This window comes from Chelonoidis abingdonii, chromosome 12, assembly GCF_003597395.2.
Source record: "Chelonoidis abingdonii isolate Lonesome George chromosome 12, CheloAbing_2.0, whole genome shotgun sequence".
Lineage (NCBI taxonomy): Eukaryota > Metazoa > Chordata > Testudines > Testudinidae > Chelonoidis > Chelonoidis abingdonii.
The window spans coordinates 2,373,712-2,394,322 of NC_133780.1; the positions used below are offsets into that span (position 1 = coordinate 2,373,712).

General features: G+C 50.7%; 1 protein-coding gene and 1 long non-coding RNA gene across 2 annotated transcripts; one reads left to right on the forward strand and one right to left on the reverse strand.

The window, feature by feature from the left end:
- Positions 1-702: 702 nt before the first annotated feature.
- LOC116835985 (C-type lectin domain family 2 member D-like) lies at positions 703-10,724 on the reverse strand. Its single transcript, XM_032799294.2, has 5 exons — positions 10,643-10,724; positions 10,166-10,270; positions 8,682-8,869; positions 5,097-5,200; positions 703-1,928 (listed from the first exon to the last, which is right to left on the reverse strand). The coding sequence occupies exons 2-5, from the start codon at positions 10,236-10,238 to the stop codon at positions 1,787-1,789; spliced, it is 507 nt and encodes a 168-aa protein (XP_032655185.2). The 5' UTR covers positions 10,239-10,270; positions 10,643-10,724; the 3' UTR covers positions 703-1,786.
- Positions 10,725-10,747: 23 nt separating this feature from the next.
- LOC116835986 (uncharacterized) lies at positions 10,748-19,859 on the forward strand. The gene is made up of 3 exons (XR_004376347.2): positions 10,748-10,808; positions 16,378-16,558; positions 19,294-19,859. It is a non-coding gene; the product is annotated as an uncharacterized LOC116835986 (long non-coding RNA).
- Positions 19,860-20,611: the final 752 nt, after the last annotated feature.

A 20,611-nucleotide genomic window follows, 5' to 3' on the forward strand; every position in this document is an offset into this window, starting at 1 on the left:
AGACGGCTGCATATGGCTAGGGATGGATGCAGTGACTCTGACAAAGATCTAGGGGTCCTGGGGGACAATCGGCTGAACACGAGCCCCCAGTGAGGTGCTGACGGCAAAAGGGCTAGTGCGACCCTGGGACGTATAACCAGGGGGATCTCGAGTAGGAGCAGGGAGGTTATTTTACCTCTGGATTTGGCCCTGCTGCGACCGCTGCTGGAATCCCGTGTCCAGTTCCGGTGCCCACAGCTCAGGAAGGATGTTGATAAATCGGAGAGGGGTCAGAGAAGAGCCACGAGAACGATTAAAGGATTTGTAAACCCCAGTCCTGAGCCTCCCCCCAGATTCAGCACCCTGCACCCCAACACTGTGCCCCAGCTCGGAGCCCCCTCCTGCCCCCAAACTCCCTCCCAGAGCTTGCACCCCCATCCCCTCCTGCACCCCAATCCCCTGCCCCAGGCTCAGCCCAGAGTCCCCTTCCACACTGCAAAGCCCTCGGCCCTAGCCCAGAGCCTGCACCCCCTCCTGAACCCCAATTTCTCTACCCCATCCCGGTGAAAGTGAGTGAGGGTGGGGGAGAGCGAGCAATGGGGTGGGGAGATGGAGTGGGGGGAGTTGGGAAGGGGCGGGACTCGGGGAAGGGGCGGGGTAGATCCTGAGTTGCCCTTAAATTCAAAAAGTGATCTTGGGCGTAAAAAGCTCGGAGACCACTGGTATAGCTGGACCGCTTGGTAATAGTGGTGGGGAAAACTCCACAGCGGCCCAACACTGTAGCATTTAAATTCAGAAAGGGGAACTACACAAAAATGAGAAAGTTAGCGGAACAGAAATTGAAAGGTACAGCACCAAAAGTGAAATCCCTGCAAACTGCAGGGAAACTTTTAAAAGACACCATAATAGAGGCTCAACTTAAAGGTATATCCCAAATTAAAAAACACAGTAAGAGAAGCAAAAACGTGCCACCGTGGCTAAACAACAAAGTAAAAGAAGCAGTGAGAGGCAAAAAGGTATGAGGAGAGATGAATAAGGCCGGGAGTTTTCAGCTTGGCAAAGAGACGACTGAGGGGGGATATGATAGAGGTCTATAAAATCATGGCTGGTGTGGAGAAAGTAAAGAAGGAAGTGTTGTTTACTCCTTCTCATCACACAAGAACTAGGGGTCACCACATGAAACTAATAGGCAGCAGGTTTCAAACAAATAAAAGGAAGTAATTCTTCACACAACGCACAGTTAACCTGTGGAACTCCCTGCCAGAGGATGGTGTGAAGGCCAAGACTATACCAGGGTTCAAAAAGGAACCAGATAAGTTCATGGAGGACAGGTCCATCAATGGCTATTAGCCAGGATGGGCAGGGATGGTGTCCCTAGCCTCTGTCTGCCAGAATCTGGGAATCGGCGGCAAGGGATAGATCACTCGATGATTCCCCATCTGTTCATTCCCTCTGGGGCACCTGGCATTGGCCACAGTTGGAAGACAGGATACTGGGCTAGATGGACCTTTGGTCTGACCCAGGATGGCCGTTCTTGTGTTCTTATGATTTCTGTGGCTTGCTTAAATAGATCACTTGTTTTAAAAATCAGATCCTTCAGAATGGCCGGATGTTAGCACTGGGCTTCTAGATGACTATGGATCTGTCTGTCCTCCCAGTCTGTGACGGTGACATTTACAGAATAATGTTAGTTAGAGGCAAACTGCCAAGATTTGCTCTGGTGTCATCCAGAGAGGTTCAGCCTGGTTCCCGCCACAGGGGTCTTATTACAGTCATGCTGTAGCCTAAGCCTGCAGTTTGGCTGCTCTTAACACTGTGGGGCCCTCTGCTTCCCCCTGGTCTCTCCGTCCAGCTTGCTGCAGGCCCACTTCCTCTCGGTGTCGCAGCCCGCGCTGTTCACAACGCCGTCATCCAGGTAAGCGCAGAGTCCGGCTCCTCTGATCTCAAAGCTGCAGTGGAGAGGAAGAGGATCAATCCCAAAGGCCCCGGTGAAGCTAGCGGAAAAAGGCACCGAGAACAACTGGCTGGAAGTCAAAGCCCAGACATGTGAGGTATAAGGGACACGTTTTAACAGTGCAGGGGGGGGATCTTTGCGCTGATGTAGCTACACCAACCATTCCCCTGAAGTATATATTCCTGACCCCCCTCCATGCACCCACAATCCTCTGGGCTGAGTTTCACGGTGCTTTCAACCTGGGCTAGCAGGTCTGGCTGCTCTCCTCTGAGCTGGTAACCCGTCCAGTTTGCGGAGTGGACACAAGTGATACCCCTCAAGCGCTGATCATCCTCCAATGCCTTCCCACAATTCTCCTGCCATGTGCCCAGAAAGGACAGACACATTCTCCCACAATTCATTGGGAAAGAATCAGAGTGGCTTGTCTTATTGAAGCACAAAGACCCATGGGATACGTCCTCAGAAGTCAGAGTGACACACACTGGGGAGGGGAGCGGTGCACCGGCTAACCCAATCATTCAGGTAGGGCTGCTAGGCTAATCCATGTGCTGCGACCCAAGTTAACTCTGCAGTGAAGACATTCAATACTAGGACAAGCCCTGTATTATGCTGGTGTGGGTCTCCTACGCTGGGGGTTTGTGCTGGGCTAGTGACACTGTCCATGTTCTTAAACTAAACTGGCTCTTTGTTAAGAGAACAATTGACAGAGGTGCTGTGACTGCAGCTAACATTCCAGCCATGTGCACACAGACCGACTGACTGGTGCTTTCTCCAGACTCTTCCCCCCCGCAACCTGTGCTCCTCCCTCCAAGTTCCGTGCAGGCTGTTACACCTAATATAGGCTCTGAGTGCACAAATGCTGCCCACCACCCTTGCAGAAGTGTTTCTGGCTAGTGACTCCAAAGAATCAAAGCCCTCCCACTCTTGGCACCATGTTAAGACCTGTGCCATCTGGAAGCTGTTTGTGGTGCACGACAACAATAACTTCATTGGTCCTACAAAATTGTGAATATAAGACCACACCTGTGTGTGGCTGACAGAAGCAGGGATTGAATCTGAGATTTCTGGGTCTAAGTGCAGGCACCTCTACTGCCTGAGCTAAAAGACCAACCTCTGTTAGCTTACAGGCTGTAGAAGAGCCATCATTCAGATATGCTCCAATCAGTAGAAGGGAGCATTGAGTGACTTGAGTAAACTTGGCATATGTGAAAAATGTTACGTATTCTTAACTGCCACTGGATGACGCGCTTTACAAGAGCCACCTCCATACACCCTGTAGTGGGCTGGGAAGCAGATTTTTCAATTTGTAGGAAAATAGCTGAGTTTTAATTTTTTTCTCTTCCAAAATGGAAGAAAACAAAAGGAAATGTCCTGAAAAACAATGCAGAGTTTTTGTTGTCGTTATTTCGGGACAATTGAAACATTTCGTTCTGATTTTGACTTTTAAAAAACTTGTTTTACATACAATTAAAAAATGGAACAGAGGCAGCATTTTGAAATGGGAAATCCAACCATTCCATTTCGAACAGGTCAAAACATTTTTTCTTCCATTTTTCTTTCCAAATGAAATGTTGTTGAAACCCACACGGTTTTGCTAAGGGTTTCCCATTGGAGGCGTGGGGATTGCATGATGGAAAAACACTGCATTGGGAAAATCCCAGCCAGCTCCAATACATACACAGATAGAGGCTTAGCTCTTGTGTAATGCTTCTCTAATGACATCAGCCTTGGCCCAGGCTGATCCTGGCTGCTGCTGTAAACTCCCAGCCATGACTTATAGTGTGACCTATAGTGTGACTTATAGTGTGAGGAATGGAAAATCTGCCTTATGAAAGGAGACTCAAAGAGCTTGGCTTGTTTAGCCTGGCCAAAAGGAGGCTCCGGGGGGATATGCTTGCTCTATATAAATATATCAGGGGGATTAACGTTAGGGAGGGAGAGGAATTATTTAAGTTTAGTACTAATGTAGGCACGAGGACGAATGGGTACAAACTGGATATTAGGAAGTTTAGACTTGAAATTAGACGAAGGTTTCTAACCATTAGGGGAGTGAAGTTCTGGAACAGCCTTCCGAGGGAAGTAGTGGGGGCAAAAGACTTATCGGGCTTTAAGACTAAGCTTGATAAGTATATGGAGGGGATGTTATGATGGGATAGTTTAATTTGGGCAATTGATTTTGGATTATCGGCAGATAAGTCTGCTCAATGGTCTGTGAGGGGATGTTGGATGGGATGGGAACTGAGTTACTGCAGAGAATTCTTTCTTGGGTGCTGGCTGGTGAGTCTTGCCCACATGCTCAGGGTTTAGCTGATCGCCATATTTGGGGTCGGGAAGGAATTTTCCTCCAGGGCGGATTGGCAGAGGCCCTGGAGGTTTTTCGCCTTCCTCTGCAGCGTGGGGCATGGGTCGCTTGCTGGTGGATTCCCTGCAGCTTGAGGTCTTCAAATCTCAATTTTGAGGATTTCAATAACTCAGTCATGGGTTCGGGGTTGTTATAAATGTGTATGGGTAGGGTTTTGTGGCCTGCCTTGTGCAGGAGGTCAGACTAGATGATCATATTGGTCCCTTCTGACCTATGAGTCTATGAGTCTATGAGTCTATACACGGATGACAGACAGTGTGTCAAGTATCAGAGGGGTAGCCGTGTTAGTCTGGATCTGTAAAAGCAGCAAAGAATCCTGTGGCACCTTATAGACTAACAGACATTTTGGGAGCATGAGCTTTCGTGGGTGAATACCCACTTCGTCAGATGCATCACTGTCTCCTGTGGCACCCACGAAAGCTCATGCTCCAAAAATGTCTGTTAGTCTATAAGGTGCCACAGGAGACAGTGTGTTGGATCCCTGCTAGTAGGTACAGCCCATGCTAACCCCACTCCAGCAGGAGGCGCGGTGGGGAAGGAAAGAGGAGAGCAGTAGGCCCAGCTGTTGGGTGAGATTTTGACAGATCCCACCGCTCCCACCAATACCTCTCTGGGAGTAGACAGGCCTCTGCTGCCACTTCTGGAGGGGGGAAAAGGAGGCTGCTGCCTCTCCGGGAATGGGGCTTTTCTAAGGCTCCCAAGTGGTGGGTGGGGTTCTGGCCATAGTTGCCCTATATCCTGGTGTGGATCCCCTCAATCCTGCCCCGCCCCCCATGTGCAGTCAGAGAGAATGAGACTCACAGGTGGTTGAATGCAGTGCCATCCACCCATCTCCAGGGCTGGCCCGGTTCCCTCTGGAGTCCAACCCAGTGATCAGAGGGGCCTTTATGGTGCATTGCGGTATTCTGAATAATGCAAAGGGAAATCACACATCATTCGTGTCCCTCTCCCCCACCCATTCCATCTCTGTCTGTTTCTGGTCCCTACGTGGCCATGGGGTGTAACGTGCTGTTATGCTGGAAGGTGCTAATGGAGGCCACCAGGTCACTCAATGGGAGTTGGGGACTAAATAGGGTGACCTATTTCCCTGTGGTGAATACAGGACACCTGGTAAAATTACTGGAATTCAGGCGAGTTCAAAGGCAATCAATCCGCATGGTGCAGGACAAATGCTCAAATTAACATCAAGTTGACTGAGCCCGTTAAAAAAGAAATACTGTGTAGCTGGATTATTTTTATCTGCCTTCTTATCTCTAAGGTTCACACAGGGAGGGGTGACACATACACTCTCCCATTCCCCTCTCTCACACAGGATGGGGTGGGGTGCGGTGACCAACCAAGCCAACCCTCCCTGCCTGGCTGTGTTGATAGCTGCTTGTAAGGGGAAACGTGAGTCAGGTGGTTCCAGAATAGAAATGTGGAAAAATACCAGCGGCCCCTTATTGAACAGCCTTCAGACCGAGGCCAGATAACAGGACATAACCTCACCACTGGCTGCCTTCGTGCTTGCACAGCTTGAAAAGAGATAAAGTGCATGTTTCACTTAAGACGACATTTGTGTGACATTTTGTTGTATCCTTATAACATTCTTTAAAAATACTAGAACTTTTAATATATGTTACCAGCACTTTAGAGCGACTATATGGAGCATGCAAAAAGAAGCCTCCTTGGAAAGGCAAAAGCAAATCACTTGCTCTTTTCAGTGCAAAATAAAAATGAAAGGGGGGGAGCAGCATAGCTCAGTGGTTTGCGCACTGGCCTGCTAAACCCAGGGTTGTGAGTTTAATTTTTGAGGGGGCCACCCAGGGATCTGGGGGAAAAATCTGTTAGGGATGATAGTTGGTCCTGCTGTGAAGGCAGAGGACTAGACTCAATGACCTTTCAAGGTCCCTTCTAGTCCTATGATTCTATGTTTTTCAACTCCATAATTATTATTGGTAAGAAAATAAGTTTAGAATGAAGTTATTTTCTTTGACAAACAAGAGAACATGGAGCGTGCTAAGGGCTGCTTCTCATCCCTGGACTTCAGCAAGGACTGCGTGGGTCTGAAACTGGCAAAGTGGCTACACTGAGGGGATTTGCTACTGAAACTGTCAGTTTGGGGGAGGATTTGGCTGCACCCAGAGATCTGCCCGCTGGGTTATTTCTGAAACCTGAAGGGTCAGATGCAAACAGCATCTAGATGAGACTGTTCGTGCTGCCCCCGTGTGACCAAAAGGTAGACTTGACAGAGGGTAAAGCTGGAGCAAGCAGATAGCAAGGCGGGTGGGGCACTGGGGGTTTTGTCCAGCCAGGCCCCACTGACACACCCAAGATTACACGCAACGCCATAGTCTTTATGTCCTGCTTGTCCAGGTTAGTCCCAGTTCCAGCTTTAAACTCTGCTTGTTAGTTCTAAGCTTTGGCCACACGGGACAGTCTGGAGCTCAGCTGATGCTCCACAGGGTGGGCTGCATTTCCCCCTCCCATTGCGGGTTAAAGCCCCGCAGCAGATGCGTGACCAGAAGCAGGATCCTTCCCCACAGCTGGAGCATTAGCAGCAGCTGCCCTAGAAAAGCGCTGACGTCACCATTAAGGTGAATGAATAGCCAGGGCCCTGTCTCCAGGTTCTCCTATTGAGGGGGACCATATTTCCCTGGCTGAACACAGGACACCTGGTAACATTGCTGGGATTGAAGTGAGTTCGGCGGCTGTCAATCAGAACTGTGCAGGACAAACATTCAAACTCACATCAAGTTGACTGAGCCGGAAATGGGATGCAGAATGGGGCCCTGCTGGCTGAGAGCCAGCACGCAGCGTTGGCTGTTCTCATGGAGCAACAAGGGGAGCGTCTGGCCCCGCGCACTGAGTCTTCGCCCTGCCACCAGCCTGGCACACCCACTCTCAGCGTTGGCCACTGGACCCCCCCACTGGTGGGCAGGCAGCTTCTGAGCACCGATCCAGCCAGCAGCAGGACCCACCAGTACTGACAGGGTGGGGGGGGGGGGGCGGTGGAGAGATAGAAAATATAGGAGAATTTGCCCGATTTAGAAAAAGGGACACCTGTAGGAGGGCTTAAATACAGGACTGTCTCTTTAAAAATGGGACAGCTGGTCACCTGACACCTAAATACTCTCTGGGTGACCACAAAGGTCTGTGGATGAGCTAGGAATTGAACCTAGGTCTCTTAGACATCAGGTCATTGCCCTAACTTTGGGGCCACGTGGTGAAACCAACCTGCGCTAGCTGCTTCTCTCCCCAGCTCCCATCTGGGCTGAGCTACCTAAGCAGTATTGCAGATGCCAGCTATAGATTGCAGTTCAGTGCCTGGATGTGGGTCACTGAGCTGGCACATGGGGCCTGCTATTTTGTGTTCTCAAACCACAGATTACAGACTCTTTGGGGAATGGATTTGTTACATGTCTGTACAAGTGTCTCATTCAGCCTCTATGATCTGCATAGAGTCACAAAGAGGATGTGGGTCCCTGGTCAACAGGAGAGGCAAAGTTGGAGAGTGAGCTGTGTAGAGAAGACTGCTGCCTACTTGAGGTCATCAAGTCGCCTGGGGCAGGGCCAAGTAAACCCAGGCTATAGTTTGAATCTGTTTTCTTTTAATAACCCCCTGCTGTTGAAGATAGACAGTGATTCCATATATCAATGCAAACCTGATCCCTGACTGTGACCTCTAGGCCTACAATAATAGAACTAATGAATTAAGAGAACGAAGACGCTCCACCCCTTATGGTTCAAAACAAGAACTGAGTGTAAGTGACAGAGCCACACCTGCCTGAGTTTGCAGAGAGCCTGAAGCAATCGCTGAGAGAAAGAACTGCCCCGTGTCACTTATGCCGGAGTCTGCAGATAGCCTGGGCCACTCACTCAACAGGATGGAACATGTCCTGCCCATCTCCACTGGGTGTTAAATTGGAACCCTAATGACAACACATTGATATTTAATCCTAACTGGGGTTGCCATCTCTTATGATTTTGTCGGTAAACTCGGTATTTAGTCCTGAAGCCACAGCTCCTGAGTCATGGGAATACATAAAAATCTCAGCCTTTGATTAAACATTTATAACGTTCCCAGCTCTGTGTTTGCAGAAGAAAGCTCCAAAACGTGACCTGAGTGCGCAAAAGAACCTCCAAGTTTAGCATGGCTTTCAAAATGCTATGATTTTTAAGCCAAATCCCATGATTTTTTTTTTGAAGGGGGCAGGGGTGATGTGATTTTTTGAACAGGATTGGTCACCGCTGCCCCACCAGGGACACTTGGTGTCATGAGTGGGTGGGGCTTGTTTTGTGGGCGGAGTTTGGATGGCCTTATGTTTTCCCAGTCTAATGCCAACACCTCCTGCTGTGGGCAACCTGGTCTATTGCCATTACAAGGACTCGACGGCTCTGTCTTACCAGAGCCTCTAAGCTACTGTTCGCAGCCAGAGAGGCAGCGTGCGAAGAGCAGTAATTCTGGCTGGATTTCCAATTCCCTTCCTCTTCAGAAAAATAGTAGCACTTTCCTTGGAAGGTGATCCAGCCTTCATCACAGCATGGGGCAGCAGATGCTCTCAGAGCAGCCGTGTCAGGTTTGATGGCAGCTCCTGGTAATGCACAAGGATAACAACAAGTTAGTGCTTCCACCATCACGGGGGGGTGTTGTACTGGTGCGACGGGAACAGTCAGTACATTTCACATCAGCTCCAGGGTCGACACAGCTGTAGTTGTAGACGTGTTGGGCTGGAAGGAACAATGACAGGTCATCAAGTCTCCTGGGGCTGGGCCAAGTAAACCCAGACTTTCCCTGACAGGTGTTTGTCCAGCCGGGTCTTGAACACCTCCGAGATGAGGATCCACAACCTCCTTTGTAAGCCTGTTAACTACCCTGAGGGCACATAGAGAACAAATATCTTTCTGACAGTGCAGCACCCAGAACTGGACACTGTGCATCAGCTGAGGCCTCACCAGTGCCGAGCAGAGTGGAACAATTACAATCAATGCAGCTACTTAGAGCTGGTGGGAAAATGTTTTTTTTCCGCTGCTAAAAATTTGGATGAGAATAAAAAATGTGGAAAATTTTGATTTTACAGAAAAAAAATTGCAAGTGTTTCGTCTGAAAACCAAAGACTTGGACATGTCAATGCAGTGCATCATGGGAGCTGTAGGCTTGGTGTCTGATGTGTCCATTCTCTTCTATAGGCGAGACTCCTTGGTCAGATGCCATCTCCCATGATGCACCATGGTCTCCCCTCTTAGAGAAGGGAGTGCATCATGGCAACCCTTAGCCTTATGGGAGAGGAAGTCCAGCTGGAGTTCCAACCTGGCCTCCACGTGTTCCCTGTAATGAGATCTTGACATACGGTGTCTCATTCAACCATAGATGGCTTTGTGATTTGTACAGAGTTGTAGACAGGATCCAGGTCTCTGGTAGAGTGACCAGATGTCCTGATTTTACTGGGAGAGTCCTGATATTCGGGGTTTTGTCTTATATAGGTCCCTATTACCCCCCATCCCTTGTCCTGATTTTTCACACTTGCTATCTGGTCCTCCTAGTCCCTGGTCAACAAGAGAGGCAAAGTTGGGGAGCGAGCTGTGTAGAAATTTGCTTGTTTGGGGCTATAGTTTGCATCAGTTTTCTTTTAATAATCCCCTCCTGTTTAACATAGATCGTGACTTCATATGTCATGACATTCCCTATGTCAGGGTTGTCTACGTTAGTAGGGATCTCCCCTACAGAAGGGGTATTCCTAGCTGGAGAGATGTCAGTTTCCATCCTGTTTACGCTCCTGGAGTAGCTCATAGGGGGGCAGGATCTGGCCTTGCACAGGAAAGGGAACTGGGAGGACAGAATGTGTAACCGAGTTGCGGAGATGGAGCCAGCCTGGGCCCTTTCCACTCACGTGTGAAAACAAATATGGTGGCGCTCAATCCTCCGATTGCAATCAGGAAAATGAGTAGGACCATCCACGCCATGAATGTCTGGATCTTGGAGAAAGATGGATTGTCTGCAATGGGGAGGAGGGAAAGCCATTTAAAATTCCTTGGGGACAGAGCTACTCAGAGTCAGAGCCCAGGCTTCGTATATCGTGTAGACAGACGCTGGAGGTTTTTGGGGGGAGGCAGCAAGGCAGTGGATCGCACGTTGGCCTGGAATGCAGCAGACCTGTGTTCATTTCACCCCTCTGTACCTCACTTTCCCCATATGCAAAATGAGACAATAATACCAATCTCTTTTGAGATCTACCAATGAAAAATGCTAAGCATTATTATTCCTGGAAGTGGGGTTTCAAATGGGCGGTGCTCCCTTTCTCCATTCCTCCGGTTCAGTTTCTATGTATTTAAGATGAACCCACCCTCATACGACTGTTTTCCTTTACCTTTGAGTCCGACTGGGTCACCATCCTCAGCCTGCTTCGCCAGCTCCACCCTATTTAAGTCTCTGCTAATGGTAGAAGTTGGCTTTGATTTTGGAAACTTCTTCTGGCTACAAAAACACAATATTACATTGAAGACACCTGAATGTTCTCTCGCTGCACAGCATGGGTAAGGGATGGAGAATGGGGGAAGAGCAAGTGGTGAATTACTGAATTATTTGCTATTGGGTGCTATAAAATGATTCTTTCATCCAAAGTCAATCACAGGCCTCATTAGAACCAATGGGTGGCCAAGCCCCCTCTTTTAAGCTCAGAGGGAGCAATTAAGTCTCTTTATGCAAGAGGGAGAGTTACAAACAATGGAGGGACCACCCAAGGCACATGACTGTTGTGTACTGAGACATATATCGTCAGAGCAGGAATTAGGGTCAGAGCCAGAGTCAGTAGCCTGGAGTGGGGCACAGAAACATGGATCTGGAACAAGACAGGGTCCAACATAGCAGCCAACTTCAGATTCACCTAGCCACTCAGACAACTTCCTGTGCCTCCATCTGGCTTAAATAGTAAGTCTGAGCCAATCAGAGAGGCCAGACATCTCCTCCAATCAGGAGCTTTGTGGATAGGGCTTCTGGTGAAGTAGGGTCTGCCAGCCCACATCCCCTGCTGGTACCAGCAAGCTGCCAGATGGTGGCTGCAGTCTGAGGACTGACTGTGGACCCGGATTTGAGAGTCAAAATCCCTCACATCAGCGGACTGAGGGTTTGCAGATGCAGGGGCTAGGAGGCTGGTTGCAGCATGTGTGTCTTGGAGACAGAAAGCCAAGGGAAGCAGAGATTTAGGGCTTTCTGGGCACAGAGCTCCTGGCTTGGGGGTGGGGAGGGGCGGACACATTCCATTACTGGTAAGGGGGGGGGCCCAAGAGGAGAAGTTAGGGCACCACTGGATTAAAGAATTAGAAAATCTGCCTTGTAGTGATAGACTTAAGGAGCCCGATTTATTTAGTGTTACAAAGAGAAGATTCAGGGTGACTTGATCCCAGGCTATAAGTACCTAGATGGGGAACAAATACTTTAAGGGCCCTTCAGTCTAGCAGAGAAAGTTACAACATGACCCACTTGCTAGAAATAGAAGCTAGACAAATTCAGCCTGGAAATAAGATCTATGTTTTTACCAGTAAGGGTAATTAATCATGGGTACAACTTACCAAAGGTCACGGTGGATTCTCCGTCACTGACACGTTTCACATAAAGATGGGATATTTTTCTAACAGATCTGCTCTAGGAATTAATTCAGTGACGTTCTCTGGCCTGTTATCCAGGAGGTCAGACTAGATGATCCCAATAGTCCTGTCTGGCTTTGGAATACACAGGAATGGGACATTGGTGTCCCTTCAGCAGACTGAGCTGATACTGTGACCACATGCAGGAACCACGACCTGGTAGGAACCCACCCAGAGGGGAGCGGACCAACATGTTACCTGGACATTGCCATACCCCTTTAGCGTCTTGGGTTAGGATCCAGTGGAGTAGGAGGGCCTTGGCCTGACCACTAGACCAGCTGGCTATCGCACTAACCTACCACAGAGGGCCTTTATCAGAGGGGGAAACTGAGGCACAGAAAGTCTCAGGCCACCCAGGATGTCTGTGATGAGCAGGGCTTTGAATCGAAGGCTGCCAAGTGCTTAGCTAGTGAATTAATCATTGGATCAGACTCCCTCTCTGTACTAAATGCCAGATCCGGCAGTGGCTAATCCATCTCTACAACAGCTGGTCAGGAACTTCCCATCAAATTGAATTTCTGATGCAAAATGCAGTTTCCAGAAAAATCAAAATTTCCTGCAGGAACATTTCAAAATTGCCAATTTTTTGTCTCAATTTTCCTTTGGGAAAACCAAAACGGGACATTTTGTATTGGGTCAGTTCAACATTAATCTGTGTCTGCCTGAGCTGTCGCGGTGCCTCAGGGGAGTTGAAGTTCGGATGCTTCATGCTCCTATTCACCTCTCTGGGATGGGCTGTCTGGCTGGACTACATGTCCCATGGTGCACCAGGGTCTTCCTGTTGTGTGGTGCATCACAGGAGTCACGTTACCATGGTTGCATCATGGGAGATGCAGTCCAGCCAGGGAGCCTAGCCCATAGGGAAAAATGAGGGGATGAGGCACCCAAACTACAACTTCCATGAGGGGAGATGAATAGGAAGGTGCAGATTAATGTTAAATTGACTCGAAAAAAAATATTTCAACTTTTCTGGGATTCTGTGTTCAGTCCCAGGAAGATATGGTTAACTCTTTTGGCCTGAGTGGTTCACCAGTATTCAGGGCCTTGCTGGGTTATTTCCATTAACAGGAGAAATCAATTATATCAGTTGGGTCTGTTCTCAGTGTCATCTTGTTTATTCACAAAAAGTGCCCACAAAGTCCTGTTCCTTTGAACACGGGAAAAACAAACGAAGCTGGCAAGTTCCTTGCTCAAATAGCCCACATCTTCCCTTCCAGAGAGTTCTGTGCCCAGAAAGCCCTGTCTCTCTGTTTCGTTTCACACTCACAATAGTTTCCTCTGGCTTTTTCCCTCTAACACACACATCCTGCTACTGATATCCTCGTCCCTGCATTTGCAGCCAGGGATACCCCTCGGCCCACACAGCTTAGATTTTCCCTGCCATGAGCCTTGGGCAGTCCCTCCATGGTTTGTAGCTCTCACTTCTACATAAGAGGGGCTTAGTTGCTCCTTCCATTGAGTCTGAAAGTGTTTGGCCACCCACCGGCTTTAACCACATGTGGGGCTGTCTTTGGATGAAAGGCTCACTTGACAGTAGCCACTTAACACCTTTCAGCATGACAAGGCAGCCAAAGTGGAGGGTTTGGAAAAGAGCAAAAACTGTGCTCAGGGGGCTAGAGAGACACTGGGGTACGTCTACACCGCAAAAACCAAACCAGCCCTCACCAGGGTTCAGAGCCTGGGCTCCAGCCCAAGCCGGAAAGTTTACACTGCCATTATTACCCCTGTAGCATGAGTCCTGGGAGCCCAAGTCAGTGGACCGTGGCTTTGAGATTTGCTTAGGAACCAAACCTGTTTCCCAGACCCCTTCCCAGCAGAACAAAGTTCAAGGGGCAGCAGTTAGCAGGAGCCACTTACCCAGCCAAGGGATGCCTGATGTCCTAGAAGAGAAAGCAAAGATCCCCTGTAGGGGCGAGACATTGCTGACACCAGAAAGGGGCCTGTGAATGGGTGACCTCCATTGCGTATCGTTCACATTGTTCATGTGTTTCCTATTGTTATTAAAAATGTATTTTTGTTACCCTCAGATTCTGAGCGCTTTACTTAGGTTGTCACCTGTACAGCTTGTGATAACCATATGGGGGTAACCCATTAGTTGGCAGCGGTAGGAGGCTGTTATCCACTATGTCGACCGGCCACTAGAGAGTGCCATGGTACATATGTATTACACGTAGACTCCTAAGGGCAGCAGGAAAACTGGGGTGGGGTGGGGCACTTAAACTTTTTGATACCAATTTCATTGTCCATTTGGAAAAAAAACCCCAAATTTTCATTTAGAAAAATGGCCCGTTTCCCTGGCTTTTTTAAAAAAAAGGTTTTTTTGAAAAAATGTCAGTGTGCTCGGAGGATAATGAGCTTTCTGTTGTCTGCCTTGTCTATTTATACTGCGAGTTGTTCAAGGCAATGATTGTCTCTCCCTGTGTGTCTGTGCAGCGCCCGACACAACGGGGCCCTGATCTCAGCTGGGGCAGGGACTGTCTCTCCCTGTGTGTCTGTGCAGCGCCCGGTACAACGGGGCCCCGATATCAGCTGGGGCGGAGACTGTCTCTCCCTGTCTGTCTGTGCAGCGCCCGGCACAATGGGGCCCCGATCTCAGCTGGGGCAGGGACTGTCTCTCCCTGTGTGTCTGTGCAGCACTTGGCACAATGGGGCCCTGATCTCAGCTGGGGCAGGGATTGTCTCTCGCTGTGTGTCTGTGCAGCGCCCGGCACAATGGGGCCCTGATCTCAGCTGGGGCAGGGACTGTCTCTCCCTGTGTGTCTGTGCAGCACTTGGCACAATGGGGCCCTGATCTCAGCTGGGGCAGGGATTGTCTCTCGCTGTGTGTCTGTGCAGCGCCCGGCACAATGGGGCCCTGATCTCAGCTGGGGCAGGGACTGTCTCTCCCTGTGTGTCTGTGCAGCGCCTGGCACAACGGGGCCCTGATCTCAGCTGGGGCAGGGACTGTCTCTCCCTGTGTGTCTGTGCAGCGCCCGGCACAACGGGGCCCTGATCTCAGCTGGGGCAGGGACTGTCTCTCCCTGTGTGTCTGTGCAGCGCCCGGCACAACGGGGCCCTGATCTCAGCTGGGGCAGGGACTGTCTCTCCCTGTGTGTCTGTGCAGCACCCGGCACAACGGGGCCCTGATCTCAGCTGGGACAGGGACTGTCTCTCTGTGTGTCTGTGCAGCGCCTGGCACAACGGGGCCCTGATCTCAGCTGGGGTCCCCAGGAGCTGCTGTAACACACGTGATAATTTCCCAATTAGCACAATATCCTACCTGGTTTATGCTGGCATCAGCCTCCTCTCTGGGAATCACTGTGTGTGATTTATGATTCTGGGCCTCCATGCAGACAACGCAAATGAAGGTTTGATCTTCTACACAGTAGAGTTTTAGCTCTTCCCTGTGGTTCTCACACACCCTTTCTGGCCACAAACTCAGCTCCTCTAACAGCAGCTGCTTGTCTATTTCTTCTGCCTTCCAGGGCTGGTTGTCAGAGCTGGATTTTCCCTCCTGAAAATCTTCTTTGCACCACGGGCAGGTGATTTGCTTTGTTACTTCTCTCCGGGGCCGGCTGATGCAGGCCTGGCACAAGTTGTGGCCGCAGTGTCTGATCACTGGATCTCGACAGCGCTCCAGGCAGAGAGAACAAGTAACGAGCCCCCGGAGATGCTGGACAGAGTTTGTGTCTTCCATTGCTCCTGCGAGAGAGATGGTGGAATGTGAAGTTTGTGCTTGTCTCCTGGGGTTATTTTTTGTGTGCATTGGTTGCCTATACTGCCCCTTTGGAAAGGAGGCAACCGAAAGGGGATAAGGTGGAATAAATTGAAGGTAGGCAAACAGATATTCCCCTAGGTACCATGCCAATGATAGTTCTCTATCTCTACCATTCTGACAATGCGAACTACACGCAAACGGTGACTCCCTCCCTCTGGTTTATAATGTGGCTGTGTGGGGTGGATTTTCACAGAGCACGCAAAAGGCCTGATGTCAGAGCTACCCACTGTCAGATCTCCAAGTTCCTGTTCCAAACCAGGGAGATGAGAGAGCTCTTCAAACTAGACAGTGAGGGGGGAAATAGTTAACATTGGCGTTCTTTGCTATTCAACATGGCTGCCCTGGTTTGGCTGAAACTTAAACCCCCCCAACCAACCAAACCCCGAATCCCGGGGGCAGAGATTTTAGGAACAAACAGGTAAAGTTATAAACAACTGAAAATAGCGGATTATTAGGGCGAGCATCAGGCAATCTGAACGATGCACATCTCGAACGCTTGTCCTTAGCAGCTCTCTGTCCGTATGGTATTACAGGGGGTATTTGATTGTGTGGGGCTCAATCCTGCTGCCAGCTTGAAATCGAGTCTGTTTCAAAACAGGTTAACAGCAGTTTCTGCTTCTGCGTCTGCTTCTTAGATGTCCTTCTATATACAGTTTTATAGTCACTCTTTACTATCTTAAAGGATTATTTTTTTCTGCCCAGCTGCTCTGTGAAAAACTGGCACCAACACGGGAAACTGACAAAGTGTGTAGGAGAAATTGTGAGAGAGACTGTCCACAAAGTGCTGTCAAATGCAGAGAGATCCCACTGGAGAGTAAAAGTGGAGAAACGCTTTTTATCTCGAGGGCCCTGATCCTGTGGACACATCAGTCGCTTTACTCGTGTGAGTAATCTCCCTGATTTCCATGAGACTAATCAAGTGATACAAAACATCTTAACATGATCAGAAGGACTTACTTTAAAATAATCAAATCAATGTAACCGTAATTCTGTGGACTCATAAACATCCTTCCACCCCCCACATAAATTAAATACAGTTCCCAGTTAGTTTGATCTAAAAAACAACAGAAGCTTTTTTAAAAGGCCATTACACTGCATGAGAATGGATCAAACGAATGTTATAAAGGCTGGAGCTGGAAAATGAGAACCCCTTCAGGGGTCTTTGGCTGCAGCCTGCTTTCTGGTGAAGATCAGCCTGGCTGAGAGCTACCATACCTGGAATATGCTCTTCGGTCATCACAAATCTCAGGGGAGACCTTACCTGGACTGTGCACTCAGCCCCTCTGCGAAGTCCCCAGCTGAACAGCGGGTAGTTACTGCCAAACTTCAAGGAGTTCAGAGAGGGGCAGTAAACTGATCGGGGGCTCACAAGGGGAGACTGAAATAGCTAACGGGGCTTGGTTGGTTGATTTCTTTTCCTCAGCCCTGGTTGATTGGCTGTTTGCTGTAACCCCATCCCGGGCTTTGTCCCAGGGTTGCTTCACCTCAGCCTCACTCCACACCTGCTCCTCATATCTCTTCTGCCCTGTCCTCCTGGCCCCTCTCTGTGCCCTCCTTAGTAAACTCCACCCTCTCAGAAATATTACACAATTAACATGCCATGCTCCACTTGTGTGTCATAATCCTTCCCCTGACCCTGGGCCTATTGAGATTGTAAGCCCCTCGACACGGGGACTGTCTCTCCCTGTAGGTCTGTGCAGGACAATGGGGCCCTGATCTCAGCTGGGGCAGGGCCTGTCTCTCTCTGTGTGTCTGTGCAGCATCCAGCACAATGGGCCCTGATCTCAGGTGGGGCAGGGACTGTCTCTCCCTGTGTGTCTGTGCAGCGCCTGGCACAACGGGGCCCTGATCTCAGCTGGGGCAGGGACTGTCTCTCCCTGTGTGTCTGTGCAGCGCCCGGCACAACGGGGCCCTGATCTCAGCTGGGGCAGGGACTGTCTCTCCCTGTGTGTCTGTGCAGCGCCCGGCACAACGGGGCCCTGATCTCAGCTGGGGCAGGGACTGTCTCTCCCTGTGTGTCTGTGCAGCGCCCGGCACAACGGGGCCCTGATCTCAGCTGGGGCAGGGACTGTCTCTCCCTGTGTGTCTGTGCAGCGCCCGGCACAACGGGGCCCTGATCTCAGCTGGGGCAGGGACTGTCTCTCCCTGTGTGTCTGTGCAGCGCCCGGCACAACGGGGCCCTGATCTCAGCTGGGGCAGGGACTGTCTCTCCCTGTGTGTCTGTGCAGCGCCCGGCACAACGGGGCCCTGATCTCAGCTGGGGCAGGGACTGTCTCTCCCTGTGTGTCTGTGCAGCGCCCGGCACAACGGGGCCCTGATCTCAGCTGGGGCAGGGACTGTCTCTCCCTGTGTGTCTGTGCAGCGCCCGGCACAACGGGGCCCTGATCTCAGCTGGGGCAGGGACTGTCTCTCCCTGTGTGTCTGTGCAGCGCCCGGCACAACGGGGCCCTGATCTCAGCTGGGGCAGGGACTGTCTCTCCCTGTGTGTCTGTGCAGCGCCCGGCACAACGGGGCCCTGATCTCAGCTGGGGCAGGGACTGTCTCTCCCTGTGTGTCTGTGCAGCGCCCGGCACAACGGGGCCCTGATCTCAGCTGGGGCAGGGACTGTCTCTCCCTGTGTGTCTGTGCAGCGCCCGGCACAACGGGGCCCTGATCTCAGCTGGGGCAGGGACTGTCTCTCCCTGTGTGTCTGTGCAGCGCCCGGCACAACGGGGCCCTGATCTCAGCTGGGGCAGGGACTGTCTCTCCCTGTGTGTCTGTGCAGCGCCCGGCACAACGGGGCCCTGATCTCAGCTGGGGCAGGGACTGTCTCTCCCTGTGTGTCTGTGCAGCGCCCGGCACAACGGGGCCCTGATCTCAGCTGGGGCAGGGACTGTCTCTCCCTGTGTGTCTGTGCAGCGCCCGGCACAACGGGGCCCTGATCTCAGCTGGGGCAGGGACTGTCTCTCCCTGTGTGTCTGTGCAGCGCCCGGCACAACGGGGCCCTGATCTCAGCTGGGGCAGGGACTGTCTCTCCCTGTGTGTCTGTGCAGCGCCCGGCACAACGGGGCCCTGATCTCAGCTGGGGCAGGGACTGTCTCTCCCTGTGTGTCTGTGCAGCGCCCGGCACAACGGGGCCCTGATCTCAGCTGGGGCAGGGACTGTCTCTCCCTGTGTGTCTGTGCAGCGCCCGGCACAACGGGGCCCTGATCTCAGCTGGGGCAGGGACTGTCTCTCCCTGTGTGTCTGTGCAGCGCCCGGCACAACGGGGCCCTGATCTCAGCTGGGGCAGGGACTGTCTCTCCCTGTGTGTCTGTGCAGCGCCCGGCACAACGGGGCCCTGATCTCAGCTGGGGCAGGGACTGTCTCTCCCTGTGTGTCTGTGCAGCGCCCGGCACAACGGGGCCCTGATCTCAGCTGGGGCAGGGACTGTCTCTCGCTGTGTGTCGGTGCAGCGCCCGCCACAACGGGGCCTGATCTCAGCTGGGGCAGGGACTGTCTCTCTCTGTGTGTCTGGGCCTGGCTAAGGTCAGTGTGAAAGTGATTGCAGTGTTGCAAAAGGTGTATTTAGCTGTCATATTTCAATATTACTTGTGAATTGAACAAACCTGCTTCTGTGTATTGTGTATGCTTTGCCAGCTGTGGCCTTCAGGAACACTTCACGCACGCCGGCCAAGCATCTCCTCCAGATAAGCACTTCAACATCTCTCAGGATAATCTTGTGGTCTGGAAAGAAAGTCCCTGCTTGCAGCTTCATGTATAGGCTGGTGTTCCTGAAGATGCATGTGTCATGCGCCTTCCCGGACCACCTTGTGTTGATGTCAGTGAAATGCCCACAGAGATCCATAAGCATCTGCAACACCATGGAGAAGTACCCCTTCCTACTGATGTAATCCATTGCAAAGTGGTCTGGTGCCAAAATTGGAATGTGTGTGCCAAGTATCGCCCCTCCACAGTTAGGGAAACCCATTTTTGCAAAGCCATCCAATATTTCACGCACATTTCCCAGAGTCACAATCCTCCGTAGCAGGATGCGATTTATTGCCTGGCACACTTGTGTTAACACAGCCTCAACGGTCAACTTCCCCACTCCAAATGTATACGTGACCGACTGGTAGCAGTCTGGAGTCACTAGCTTCCACACAGCGATTGCTTACCGAGAGGGCAGTTCTCATTCTGGTATCCTTGTGCCGCAGGCCTAGGGCCAGTTCAACTGCAACAATTACCAGAACAGCCCGCTCAGAGAATCCCCTTGTGGAAAACCTTATATGGACTATACTTTAAGTACTGTACTGCTCTTGGAGCGTGAGCTTTTTTCGTGGGTGAATACACCGCACTATCAGTCACAGAACGATCGTTAAGAAGTGATGGAATTGGAGATTTGCCAATCCTTGACAGAACCCGAGTTTCTTCCGTACCCTGGTATATATATATATCACCACTCTACGTTTGGCTAGAGACACAAGAGGAGGCTCCATCTCATCCCTGATTTGAACTAAGCTCTCGTTATCGCATGATTGCTTGCCTTGCTAGCATAATAGTATCATTAATGAATGATGAGTTAGGTGGCTTCCCACTATATGCGGGGCTGGAGGGATCACGCCAACACACTCTCGCTCGATAGCGAATCCCGGCTCCTGGAAAGGGATATTCGAACTCAGGGAACCCTCTTTGGCCAAGCTAACGTTTCTGTCAAGATTTCATTACTGTGGAGGACGCAAAGTCTTAAATTCAAATCATCACAGTAACGGATTGTTGCGTTGACAGACACGCAACTGAGTTGAAGCAAAGCAACTCTATTGCAGGGCGCTGGCTTATGAGGCGGGATTTCCCTGCACTTGGAAAACTGCCCGAGAGGTGGACTCCACACACTCATAAGACTAGACACTGCATGGCTTCTACATACTAAGTTCCGCGGCCCCCTCTATACCAGTTTGATACGGTCTGCCTTTCATTC